Source organism: Martes martes (assembly GCF_963455335.1).
Source record: "Martes martes genome assembly, chromosome: 12".
NCBI lineage: Eukaryota > Metazoa > Chordata > Mammalia > Carnivora > Mustelidae > Martes > Martes martes.
Window position 1 is genome coordinate 8,355,473 of NC_137900.1, and position 13,469 is coordinate 8,368,941.

The following is a 13,469-nucleotide window of genomic DNA, read 5'->3' on the forward strand; positions in this document are numbered from 1 at the left end:
CTGATGAGCTGGTGAGCCTCGGAGGTCCATTCAAAGCAACGCCGCCCTGAGGAGAACTAGAAGATCTACTAAGTCTCATTCCCCAAATCCCCACCTCATAACGGAGCGCAAAACCACTCAGCCACTAGGGTTCTAGTCAGCCATCTGAGGCAGCCAAGAAAATGCCCCAGAGCAGCCTGCACGACCAGCAGAAATTTAAAGCCCGATATGTTGTCACTTATGACAGAAAACGTTTGAGAGGATCCCCAACACGCACAGAACTTTGTCATGAACATTCTTCCTCCTCCATGAGGCTTACGTTCACCCCTTAATTGTAATGCTGGTGCCTGAGGGCATATAGTTTGTTCGTTGTTGAAGGCACCTTCCTGACACCTTTTTGACCAACCCTCTGTCTACCACAGGGGGAGAAACCTGCTACCAAAAATCTGAAATGGGTCCTATGTCTCCTGCCTTCCGGTCTCTCCTATGTCCAAGGTCATCACCTGTGGCTTCCCCAAGATGCGTCACAGGACGGCCAACACAATGGACCAAAACATCAGACAATGCAGTCAAAACTCAACTGTTGACTAAACTGCTCTGTCAAACTACGAAGTAGGGGAAAATGAGTCTAGAAAGGTGAGACAGTTGTATCCGGCACAATGATTAGGTTTACCTCACATTCACTGAGGAAGACGCTGAGACTGGAATAAAAATCATTTTCTGGAATTAATCCATGCAACAAAATTTTACCTCAAATGTGACAAGAAACTGGGGATGGGAAAAAAATTTTTTTTTTCCTAAGAAATACAGGGGATGTTAACAGAATCATTCTATCTAAGTATGACATTAAAAATGTGACAGTGTTTAAGCTGAAGAGAGAGATTTTTCTTCCCCCTACATGACTAGCATTCCATAAAACTTCAGGAAAAACCAGAATCTAAATGATGAGACAACATAACGTATTTTAGTAATTATCTTTAGTTACGGAAACGGGGTGAAGCGATTGCCTAAGAGAGAATAGACATTTGTCTGTGGGATGCCAGTGTCGATACCGAATCTGCTCTTTTTGAACTCTGGTTTGATTTGCTCATTCAAAAGTGGTCCCCCAAAATGTGGCAGTTTTCCATTCCAAGTCTGTGAGGGCCATTATCTCCCTGGTTTCACCTTGCCTCAAGAGAAGCAATCATGTCTCTCCTTTTAATAATCTTGAACTTATAAGTGCCAATTTTATATGAATTTTCTCTTCTCACACACACACACACCGACACACATGCATTGAATATTATATACTTCGCTTTTGAAGGCTTTTCCTGTCCAATGGACTAAAAATAAACAATGTTATCATTGGGACCATAAGGTCCATGATTCAGTATTTATTGAAGGAAATGGTTTTGTTTCTCAACCAATACCGCAAAATAACCTGATACGTTGCTAGGTAGTTAAAGCTAGCAGCTTTCCGATCAATACCACACCTCTCCATACGTGTGTTTATAAAGGTTTTGTTTTGTTTTTTTTTACAATGGGGTCTTTAAAGATACATGCTATTACAGGGTCTATTTTCTTTTTAGATCATTACATAGAATAAGACTCTATTATACCAATACTACTTTATGCAAAAATATGCTTTTAAATAACTCATTCCCCAGCCTGCAATGCACTTTACTGGTGGGCAGAAATATATGACATGCTAATTCGGATTCCATTTAGTGCAGACCCCTACATTTCCAGGTAATTATGACTTGCCGAAATTATATAAAAATTAGTATCTATTTAAAATGGTTGACTGGCGAATGCATCAGCTCACTTCTCTACCTAACTGAGCAAAATGAACAAGGTATCTATCCAGTTAAGTGCTAGATGATGTACCAAGTGGTGGAGATCCCGAGAAGATGAAAAGGAACCAAGCAGTGAGAGAAATTTTAAGATACACGAAAGTGCTCACCGAAAATTCGTGCATTTAAAGTGTTTTGTGTTGGAGGTTTCCCTCAGGCCCTACTCCCAAAGGCACTGCAAAGCCAGGAGCAGACAGAGCAGGCAGTTGGCTTTGACCATCGTGGAACGTCATTCATCTACACCTCTCGGGGAGTACAAAACAGACCTCTGTTAGCTCTGGGAACACACCTGGCTCCTTAGAATTTAACTGTTAATCCTGCAAGTGTTGTCTAAACCCATTCTTAGCCCTGAACAGGTCAAATATTTTGTTCCTATACTGCAAAAAATCCAAAGGAATCAGGCAGTCTGGCTGCCATGGTCAAAATTTGAGGCATCATCTGCGATACTCATACCTGTTTGCCATCAAAATTTCAATCAGAGGCTGGGATATTCAAAACCTGTTTGACTATGAATGAAGATATAGTCCTATGCCTCCATGATTTGCACACACACACACACACACACACACACACGTATTTAATTCTGAATACCTTTCTCAAAATCCTCAGTCAAAAAATCTCCCCTCGGGCGGAAGGATGGTTGAGCATGAACAGAGAAAAAACCCCCACATGTGTTAAACGACAAAGGACTACGTATGGCAACACCTAAACCACAAACTTTGAATGCGAAGATCAACATGTTAGGGTGAACTTGTCCTCGGATAAGGCATGCCCTTGCATGTTGAAATGCCCGTCCAGTGATTCTGCAAACAGGTCACACTGTACTCAAAGTCACTATGCCTTCAACAGTGAGGGAGGAAGGCACCGGGGAGAAGAGAAACCTGTCATATATGGATTGGCCATTACTGTGGGCTGAATTATGTCCTCTGCAGGGAAAGGCCAAGGCCCTAATGCCTAGGACCTGTGCAGGTGACCTGATTTGGATACAGGATCCTTGCAGATGTCATCAAGTTAAGATGAGACCATACTGGATTAGGGGGGACCCTAAACCGATGACTGGTGTCCTTATGAGAAGAGGGGAATCTGGCTGCAGGCATAGACACTCCAACGGTCACATGGAGACCAAGACAGACTGGAATGAGAGATGTACAAGCCAAGGGGTGCCAAGGGTTGCTCTCAACCACCAGAAGCTAGGAAGAGGCAAAACAAAAGGTTTTTCCTGAAAGCCTTCAGAGAGAGCAGGGCCCTGCTGATACCTTGATTTCAGGCTTCCAACCTCCAGAACTGAGAGAATGAATTTCTATTGTTTCATTGCCCTCCACCCCCCCTCCCACCTCCCCCCGTTTGTGGGGATTGCTTATAGCGGTCCTAGGAGACAAATACAGCCACCCACCAGCAATGACAGGTAATTCCACGGCCAGAAAAAGCCACCTGGCAATGTCTGAGCATGCAACTCAAGGGACACAGGTGGCTCATCTTACCTTCACATCTCTGCCGTCATCTGGAGGCAGACCTGGATTTTCCTTCTGGCCCTGTCGCTTACTCACTTAGGAAAACACAGCAAATTCTCAGAGATTCAGCTTTCCCATCTAGAAAATGGGGCTGACCTCATTTACCTTCAAAGACCGTAATAAAGAATCCACATCGGGTGCACAAAGCCACTTTGCAGATTGCTTGGACACAGCGGGAGCTAGTAGAATTTACAAAGATCCTGGAAATAACACCGCCCATATGAAAATCATAGTCTTGTTGGCATGGCTGAGGGGAGAAGCAGCCTGCAGGGTCCAGCCTTCCTTAGACATGTTCTTTGGAAGTCACAAGTAAAGTAACTGGTAAGACAGAAGACAGACAGTGCGGAGCCAATAGCAGGTGTGTGGCGGACACAAACCTTGGCTGTGTTGATCCATCGGACTCTGGGGAGGACCCATTCCTGGGTGAGGCGGCCGCATACCAGAACCCTTCAGGGAGCCACAGTGGATATCTTCTACAATCCCCTTGTCGTGCAGACCATCGATGGGCTGGAACATTGAAAGGACATCAGTTAGATGCCTCCGGAAGGTACAATCCATCTGGGACTTTAAGATCCCTCACTTTTTAAAGTCTTCAAAACTGTGGCATAATCATCCATTGCTCATACGACAGACATATACTTTTATACCTATACTACCTGTATTTTCATATATTACCCATACTTCACAGGTGGTGACGAAAAAAAAAAAAAAGACTACACCAAGAGGGTCAGCAGAACTATCCATAAGTCGAAAGTTAAGGCTTTAAACAGTTGGATTTTTTTTTAAAGATTTTATTTATTTATTTGACATACAGAGAGAGAGAGAGATCACAAGTAGGCAGAGAGGCAGGCAGAGAGAGAGAGGGAAGCAGGCTCCCTGTTGAGCAGAGAGCCCAAGGTGGGACTCGATCCCAGGACCCTGGGACCATGACCTGAGCCGAAGGCAGCGGCCCAACCCACTAAGCCACCCAGGCGCCCTAAACAGTTGGATTTTTGTGTATGTGATGTCAAACGCCTACAAATAAAAATGACGTCCTGCTCACAGATGCAAGCCGTTCTTCCCTACCCTTTCAAGTAAGTCCTGAAACCTGTTGTGGTTGAAGGCAGGCCAAAGTCTGAAGGAAGGCTCTTTGAAATGTCTGCGATGATGGTTTTTTCTTTTTTCTTTTTCTTTTTTTTTTTGGTCGTATTTTTTTTCATCAGAGAGGAAAGAACTATGTGGAAAGTTTCAAAGTCGAAACCAGAAAGTTCCAGGCAGTCGGGAAAAGAGGAAGAGCTGGGGCGGGGCGGGGCGGGGCACTGCCGGAGGAGGAAGGTGTGAGAGACCAACCGGCACCACAGACAGAAGACTCGCAAGAGTTTGGAAAGAAAAAAGAAAAAGTCGAGATCACAGGGACTCCAACCAGGACGTGAGGCCTCGTGCCTAACAGGCACACGATGAAGAGCCATCGAGCTGACATTAATCCAATCCAGAATTGGGCAACGGAGCATGTGGGCGGGGGGTGGGGGGGTGTCTATTCCTCCCCGAACTGGAAGAGCAATTTTCAGAACCGCCTGAAAGAAATAGTTCCAGGAGTTTATAGAAACCAAATGACTTCAAGCAAGAAAGTATGAGTGTTTGCAGTTTTACAGAAAGGAAAGTTAATTTCTGCAGAGTCAAAAGCATGCACTTGAAAAGAGGAGAAATTTACCATAAAGAGGATGTTCGGAAGAAAAATGGGAAGAATTTGGTATAAAGAGTGTCTCTGAGTCTGTTAAATAGTAATAATAGGGAGGAAATCAAAGCAACACAAGCAGATGTATTTAGGCCACTTGTTTATTTCCAGCGATGTTGAAAAGCAAAAAGCTGCATCTCAGAGGGAGAAGGAGGAGAAAGACAAGGCACAGAGCTGCCCTGGAAAAGGACTCGAGAAAGGGGAGGCATCTGGTCAGCAGGTGTGAACTCGAGGCTCTTAACCATGTCCCACGCAGGGCATCATCTGGGGGCTGGGAGTAAGGAAGAAACAGGAGGGGAAAAAATGCAAACTCCGTAAAACAAGAGAAAAGTGAAACAAAAAAAGATGATGAGAAAATGTGACAAAGGCACTAGGTCACAAAATAGAAGGGATCAGAAGAGATAAGCACCCATAGAAACAACCCAGTGCAAAAATCCATCCGTGACCCAACACTCAGTCATACCTTTTCACCTTCCAAATGCCTAAATAATACTAAAGGTCAGCTAAATCTTTCCTCCACATTTTATCTTTCATCTGGGAGGTGAGACAGCCTCGAACCACCCTGAAATTATTCAAACCACTTGGACTAAGGCCCACGAGTGACAGATCAGGCCTGTAAGAGCTCCCAAATTAATTTAATAGAAACGCAAGACAATGTAATGACTTCGGTATGTCAAGATGTTCAATACGTCCCCTCAAGAATATGATTTGGAAAACAAGCAGCTCTCTTTCTTTACATACTGGACAAGCTAAAAATGTGTTAAAAACAAAACAAAACAAAACAAACTCAAAAGCAGAGCAAGAGCATGGGGCTACAATGCGGGGTATCCAGTGTGTGTTGTTAAAGGAGAAGAGGAGGTTCCAGAGTAATTAACAGTGATGACATGGTGGTATTACAGCCAGAGGAAAACAAAACCAAAAAATCAGACCTGTATGACACGTACACCTGGATTTATCCAGGACCCTTCACTGAGCAGGGAGGAACGTGAGGTGTAAAAAGCAAGCACAAAGCCCTTACCTGGGGTGAGGCCAGGATTAACCGTTTCTTTATCTCAGTACGGTTTTACTTTTCAAAATGAGTATGTATTACTTTCCTGATTTGAAAATCATCGAATAACCAGATTCGTTAAAAAAAAAAAAAAAGGGAGAAGAAGAGCAAAGGACACGACACGACAGGACAGGGGTAAGAAAAAGGGTCTTCCCTTCTGGGCTCTGACGCCCTACTTTAAAACCGACCTCCAGTCCTACATGACTAGAGGAAAGACTTGCTCTTTTTTGACGTAATCCTTCTGTTTTAAACTAGGATCTTGCATGGTCTGTCTACTTAATACCAAGAGGCAGCCTGACCACCCCTTCTATCTGTGACGTCATCCGAAAGGGATGGAAAACCTCTCCTTGCCTCATCACACACGCCCCTCGGGTCACTGCAGTGTGGCCTCGCTGGGTTTCACTGGCCACTTACTCACTTTCAGAGCAAATGGTCACAGGATCTGGCCGGCTTTCTCAAGAGGCAGCTCTCTCTACTTTGCATCTCCTGTGAAAGGCCTAACACCTAGTTATACTGAAGGGATCCCTCCTACAGCCACAATCCAAGCCTCATAAACAGGAGAGCATTATAGCCTCAGTCCAGAAACAGACAAAGGGACCTGCGCTCTGCAGAATCCCAGCCCTCTTCCAAAATCAGAATAAAGCCACTTGATGGAGGAGACAGCAAAGTGCATTTTAGGGAGTCCCTGGAAACTACTTTATTTTGATAAAGCCTTAAAAAAAAAAGAAGCCTTAGAAAATGACTCGTTTACTTTCCACTCTGTGGGATCTATTTTTTTAAATAAGTATCAACATTCTTAGGGAAGAATAAATTTCAATACATCCACTCGTGGATGATATGTGATTTTACATATACAGCTGGAGAAAAATCAAGATTTATGCGTGAATATACTTACTCACCAGGCCCACAGCCCACAACCCACAAATCACAGAATCTAATTGTCAGAACTACAAATCCTATCTAGCATTGTTCAAAAAGCCAAGATTTGATCTTCCTTTACAACATCTGTAACAATAACAGAGCCTCAGAACGTATGTTTTTAATAATATACAAGATAAGACAAAGACCTTGCTTGATTCTCTTACTAACGAGAGTAAGGGGGGGAAAAAAGGAGGGGGTGTTATTAGGGATATTAGCCATCTATGACTCAGAAGACAAGAGCGAACAAGAAAATAAACTCTTACCTTATGCATCTGGTGCATGCCTTCCTGCGGGAAGTCGGCGGACCCCATGGTCGGCATAGGGTGTGAGACACTGGGAGGTCCAGGGCTCGGCCCCATCATACTGTGCACAGAACCCGGGGACGGTCCGGGTCCTGGACTGGGTCCAAGAATGGGTCCAGGTGAGGGTCCGGGCCCCGGCGAAGGCCCTGGGTGGGGCATCGCGCCAGGGTCTGTGGGCGTGGACATCTACCTCTCCGGTCTTGGCCAGTCAGTAGAGGGATCCTGAGTCCAAAGGAAGAAAAGAGAAAGGGATGTCTTCAACATGATGTTAAGATCAGAATGAAACAGTGTTAGTCTTTCACGGTGCCATTTCTGTAACAAACATCAAACAGGACTGCCCTGTCGCGTCCAGATGTTTGAGGGAGCGTGATAGAGATCCATCTGCCCTTTTCTTTATGAAGACCACTTGTTTAAAAGAGAAAAAAAAAAAACCCACTCTAAATGATTCCCCAGAAAGATATAAATCATCCAAGATACAAAAAAAGACCCACTGGAGAAACTCAAATTTAACACATAAGCAGAATTCTAAACAAGTTGGAAATTTATTACCGGAGTCAACAGATGCTCTCCATTACTTACTGGCTTGGGCACCTTACAAGTCATTAACCCCCCAAAGCCATTAAAACATAAAACCCCTGAAAAAGTATCCAACCAAGACACATTTTCCTAAGCGAATGAGCGCCGGAAACTTCATAGAGAATTCTAGACGGTTAAAAGGGGGGAAAGAAGTACAATTTCAGAAACAGAGAAGGAAAGAGAATTAGCCATTGTGGGAAAAGCAGAGGCTGTGGGACAGGGGTTCAAATACCCACAGAGAACAGCGACTGGCTGAGACCGAAACGCAGTGTAAGTGGTATGTGACCTCCGGGCCTCCCCTGCCCCCCCCCATGCATCATTACTGTCCCCACCATCTCTGCTGTAACACAAGTGATCAGAAGAAACAGTTCCCTGGTTTCTTTTTTTAAAGATTTATTTATTTGACAGAGGGAGGGGAAGCACAAGGAGGGGGAGCAGCAGAGGGAGAGGGAGAAGCAGGGATTCCCAATAGGGGGGCTTGATGATCCCAGGACCCTGAGATGATGACCTGGACTGAAGGCAGATGCTAGCCAGGTGCCCCAGAAGGAACGGTTTCAAGTGTGGTCCTCCTGCCGGCTCATGAATCGAAGACCACTTGGAGAACTGAGGCCAGGGATTCAACCTTGGCTTCTCTGTGGCCCAAGATCTCCAAGAGAAGTCATCTGTGACTACCGGATCGCACCCAGCACGGACGAGGTGAGAAAATCCCAGTTCTCTGACTTCAGGAAAGCCAGACCCTATCACCCACGCTCCAAGACTTCTTGGCATCCCCTGGGGAACCGTCTCATGGTGGGCATGCCTGCCTCTTGGACAGGAACCAAAACGAGCAAATACGCCGTTTCCCAGAGGCCCCATCGATAACTGAAGAGTGCTAGTGTTAAGTGTCACGCGGGACCTTATGCTACCTGGGGCCACGCACACTGTCCACACAAAAACTTTTCTGCTGTCAACCTCAAAAAACACAGAATGAGACCCCCTCGGTGATTGGCTTACCCACTACTTAGCGGCAGGGCTGGGAATGGACCACGGGGGCCCAGCCGCTCGCGGCCGGGGAAACGCAAAACCCCGCATTGGTTCCATTCGTAGCCACCGGCTCTCCCTTCTTGCTGAGTCTCTGGAAAGTGAGGGCCTGGAGGGCAGGGGTCTTACCCTCCCTCACTCCGGTGTGTCCCCGGCCCCTCTGGCTGCCTGTAGTATGGGAAGGGCTCAAAAAGGAGCTGAATGGAGGCCCATGGGTTCCAAGGGCAAACTATGAGGAGCATCCGTTATTTGATAAATAAAAAATGAGAGAGTAATCCGTGCCCGAGCTGTGTTCACATAAAGAAATCTAGGAAGGGGAGGCAAGAATTTAGGCCGTTCTGATGAATGAATTCGAGCTAAAACGGGAAGCGATGAAAGGCTACGTTGGAGGGATTATAACAGGGTTTTGCTGATACAAGATGGGACTCAGAACCCAGCTGAAGTGGTTTCTAAAACAACAGGGAAGCTTCAAGGGTGAATTATAGCCTTGAATGCACTAGAGAGCTAAATGTTATTATTTATTCTTTGTGATTAACAAAGCAGGCAGAAGTAACTTTTTTTTTTTTTTTTTTTTTTTGCCTGCCACCCCCTCATACACAGGCTCGTTCAGTTGGCGTCCTAAATTTAGGGAGCTGACGTCAACTCAGAGGTACTACAAGTTATAATGTTCTTTCATGTATATCAGCAAACTAATACACCCCTTTATTTTTCAGTGAATAAAAGGAAATTGCTTACTTCCTGTTATGGTTTACCTTGAAATGCGCTTCAATAGCTATGCCGGTAACCCACCAGCGGTCTGAACAATGAAGATACAAATACTGAGCCTGGCGGTCCCCACTGGCCACATTTTCCGTTTTAACGTATATTGTCCCTTAATCCCGCCTGGCACCTATGGGATCGCTTCCGTGGGGGAATCTAGGCCGAATGCTGTGATTACTTGTATACTGTCCCCTAAAAATGCTCCTCATTTTGGTGTTAAAGGCAACTCCTAAAAAGGTTCTTAAAGGGGAAAAGAGACGAGAAGGGGGAATGGAAAAGTACTGGATACCTCCAGGGACTGTGGACACAGGAACGTGTTGTGGAGGAAACTCCTTAGGAAGAAGAGAAGCGTCCGGTGCCTGGGCCTAGTGCGTGGGCCCGCGAAGAAAGGCAGTCAGAGAGGCCGAGAAGTGTAACTGAGGAGGAGCCTTGCCCCGGCTCATGCAGGCAGGACTCTGGAGGATCATCCAAATCGGGAATGGGACACTCAGGCTGCTCTGATCGCATCCAGAGACGTGGGTTCTATCTGGTCTTCCCGTCCCGGGACCACCACCAACCCTGGGGTCCAGGGCACCAGTGCTTTTCCTCTATAGAGTCTTTTTGGTTCTTCTGGGCTTGAGCATCTCAAGGCTTCCCCCATCTGTGCACCCAGGACTCCAAAGCATTTTGAGGATGGGCTCCAGTCCTGCGTGCGGTGGTGTTCGTGGGGCAGAATCTGGGCTGTCCCAGGATTCACACCTCGCCACCAGCACCCAGGTAGACTGAAAAGGGGTGACTCTCAAGGAGGAGGTCACAGCCCTGGCCTCTTGGCCCTCACTCTGTATTTCTGCTGGGAACTTCATCGCAGGGCGTGAGGACACAACCAGCCTTTTCCACTGCGGAGAGCAACTCGGCCGACGTGAATTACAGAGCTGCTCTGCTCTCGAGCAGGGGCGGGGGGCACTACTGAGTTACTGTGGGTCAGGTGTCAAGTCCAGTGTTGACCAACTCAGCTTCTCCTTCACTAACCACCCGGGTGTCCTTAGGAATCAAACCCTTTTCTTCTTCCTTCAAAGCACTGATGGCAGCATGCAGACAGGCAGTGACAGGGGTGGACACAGCAGGGACCAGGGAGGGGACAGCTCAGATAACCAGGACAGGGGAGGAGCCCAAGTTTCTGCACAAGGTAACACTCAAAATCTGAGTTTCCTTTGGGTCGGGAGGTAGAATGGGGAGAGTTATACACTGTCACAGACGAGCGCAACCTGTCCCACAGTTACGTGGCTGACAGAATGAAGGCAACGCCTCTGGGGTGGGGGAAACAAGAGCGTAAAGTACAGTGATCCCCCCCCCCCCGCCCCGCCATGCACTGCACTGCGAGTCCCTGTCCTCCCGTAATATACTCCCCGAGGGCTGGCCGCCGTGTTCTTGGCCAAGACATTTTCAGCAGTACACCCTGTCTTTTTCTGTGTCCGGATCCTGCCTTTACAACTCAGAGTGTGTGTTTTTAAAAATAAAAGTCGTTGGAGCTTCCCACAGCTGCAACCACCCCAGATGCCTTCCCTCCTTTCTTCTCTCCTGAGCTGAACAAGCCCCAGCACACCCATCAGCATATTAAAATAGGAGTTCAACTTCCTGGAACGTGGAGGGTCGCCAGCCTGACCATGACGACAGCGACCAAACACACCTACTCTGTCCTACTGTGATCAGCCGAAATACTACTGGCCCCGCCCTTGCCGTCATATTCGAACACGCCCCCAGGGGCGTCACAGTCATTGGAGCAACCTGAGTTGAGGACACCTGCTGTCACATCCCCCTGTAAAAGGTAAGAGCAGGAAGTGAGAAAGGGACCACGCAGCTGGCTGAGTCACATCTGTCTGCGGAACTCTGCACCTCCTGCCCCAGCCCAGTGCTGAGCCACTGCACCCCTGGGGCAGGTGGGAGCCCCATACGTGCAGGAACCAGGAACGCAAAGAGAAGGGCAGAGAAGTCCCCAGACAGCAATAATGGGAGGGAGATCCTGCCAGGCTGAGGATCTGGCTGTGATACTAGATCAATCGATGAAGGGACAGAGAAGTGACCAGAAGCCCGGGAGAGCGTAGGAGGTGGACGCGAGGTCATGCATGAAGGTCTCTGAAGTCTAATCAGACGTCCAGAGGGCCCATTTTGCTTGTCCATTCCCAGCTGCCCTGAATCTCCACTGCCCACAAGGCAGGTAGGAGGCACAGAAAAGCCCCGAGGGCTTACCCCGAGGCTCCGCCAGTCTGATAGGGAAAGGGACTTTTCCATAAATAGCAGTGGGGGCCCAGATGGAAGCTCCTGCAAGACAAGAAGGCAAACAGCTAAGGACGGACGGGAGAGACCGCCTGCACCCTGCAGGGTGGAAGGAGGCAGAGGGAATCCCGGCGGGCTTCCTGGAGAAGGTGGCCTTTCAGCTAGGCCTCCAAGGAAAAAACATAAAACCGACCGACCAAACAACCAACCAAACAAATAAATAGAGGTATGTCTCCCAGACACTTTCGTTTTCTAGGCACAGAAAGGGTTTTGGGGGGAGACAGGACACCCCGACTGGACAGCGGCTCTTTGGTAACTCATGCGAGGAAGCATGGGCAGATCCCGGCTTTCCCGCACATCTTCATCGCTGCCGGACTTACACAAAGACTGGGGTACGGGTCAAAGGTGGCACATTCGAAATAAAAACTAGGCCCCCCCTTGCATCCCCGGGAATAGCTCCATCCTTTTAAAGTTCTCTGGCTGTTGTGGGAGAACTGCACGGCTCCGGAGATAGTTCAGATAAGGGTTCTTTTTATGTCTGTTTGCTGATTCAGAACATCTCCTGACCTGAAGCGCTTCCCGCTTTCTGTGCAGCTCTCTATAAAGGAATTGATAATTCTCCTACAAGAAGTAGCAACATCTCTCCAACGGGAACAGAAGCACTGCTATTCGTAATGGGGGAGTGGGGCGTGGGCGAGAACAGGAGCGAAGATAAAGGAAATAAACCCACCAGAAGTTTCTTTTTCAGAGACCAAGGTTGCCTGGATAGACCACGAAACACCACCAAAAGGCCTCCCACTCCTCGGTCTGGGCCGTGCCACTGGAAACAGTACACACCGAGATTTGTGCCACGCCGGGCCTGAAGTTCAACGTGACATGTCATTGGACCCCAAATTCTAGAAAAGCCTAGAAAACATTTTCCTCCTAGTGCTTCCTGTCAGTTTCCCATTCAAAGTCAAGAAGGTTTTAAAAAGGGGTTGGATTTGGGGCGCCTGGGTGGCTCAGTCGGTTAAGCATCTGCTTTCGGCTCAGGTCACCATCCCACCTGGGATCGATTCCCACATCAGGCTTCCTGCTCACTGGGGAGCCTGTTTCTCCTTCTCCGTCTGCAACTCCCCCCCCCCCTCCACCGCCTTGTCCCCTTTCTATCTCTCTGTCTCAAATAAATAAATAAAATCTTTAAAAATAAAACAATAAAAATAAAAAGGGATTGGATTCAAAAACGATACTTGGTCCCGCTTCTGTGAACTTTTCTGTCAAACGGTCAAGGAAACAAACGACGTTAGCTGCTGCCCTCCCTTTAAATAACCTGGCCTGGGACTGTCCTTGCCCAGAGTCAGACCTGGCCAAGGCTCGGGAAGTTCTGTGTGGGACAAAAGAGAACACAAACATTGCAACAGCTAATTCCTGCCCTGCCCTCCCCCGGGGATACTCAGGGACCAGGCACTTAACACCATCACCCTTCAAGATGGTGGCCTACCTGTGTCACAATCCCATCACCTCCTCCACGAGGTGAGCCAACCTTTCTGCCGAGGAAAAAGGCTTTGGAGGAGG

At 47.5% G+C, this 13,469-nt stretch overlaps 1 protein-coding gene across 6 annotated transcripts in view; it reads right to left on the reverse strand.

Moving 5' to 3' along the window:
* SMARCA2 (SWI/SNF related BAF chromatin remodeling complex subunit ATPase 2) overlaps positions 1-13,469 on the reverse strand; it is a 192,762-nt gene that overhangs the window by 171,559 nt on the left and 7,734 nt on the right. For 5 of the 6 annotated variants that reach the window (XM_080819931.1, XM_080819933.1, XM_080819932.1 and 2 more), the window contains exons 2-3: positions 7,269-7,529; positions 3,700-3,829 (exon numbers count right to left, since the gene is read on the reverse strand). In XM_080819931.1, coding sequence (XP_080676057.1) covers positions 3,700-3,829; positions 7,269-7,493 — 355 coding nt within the window. In that variant the 5' untranslated portion in view covers positions 7,494-7,529. Of the gene's footprint in view, positions 1-3,699; positions 3,830-7,268; positions 7,530-9,951; positions 10,032-13,469 lie in introns of those variants that run through there. The other variant, XM_080819934.1, reaches the window with a different exon arrangement.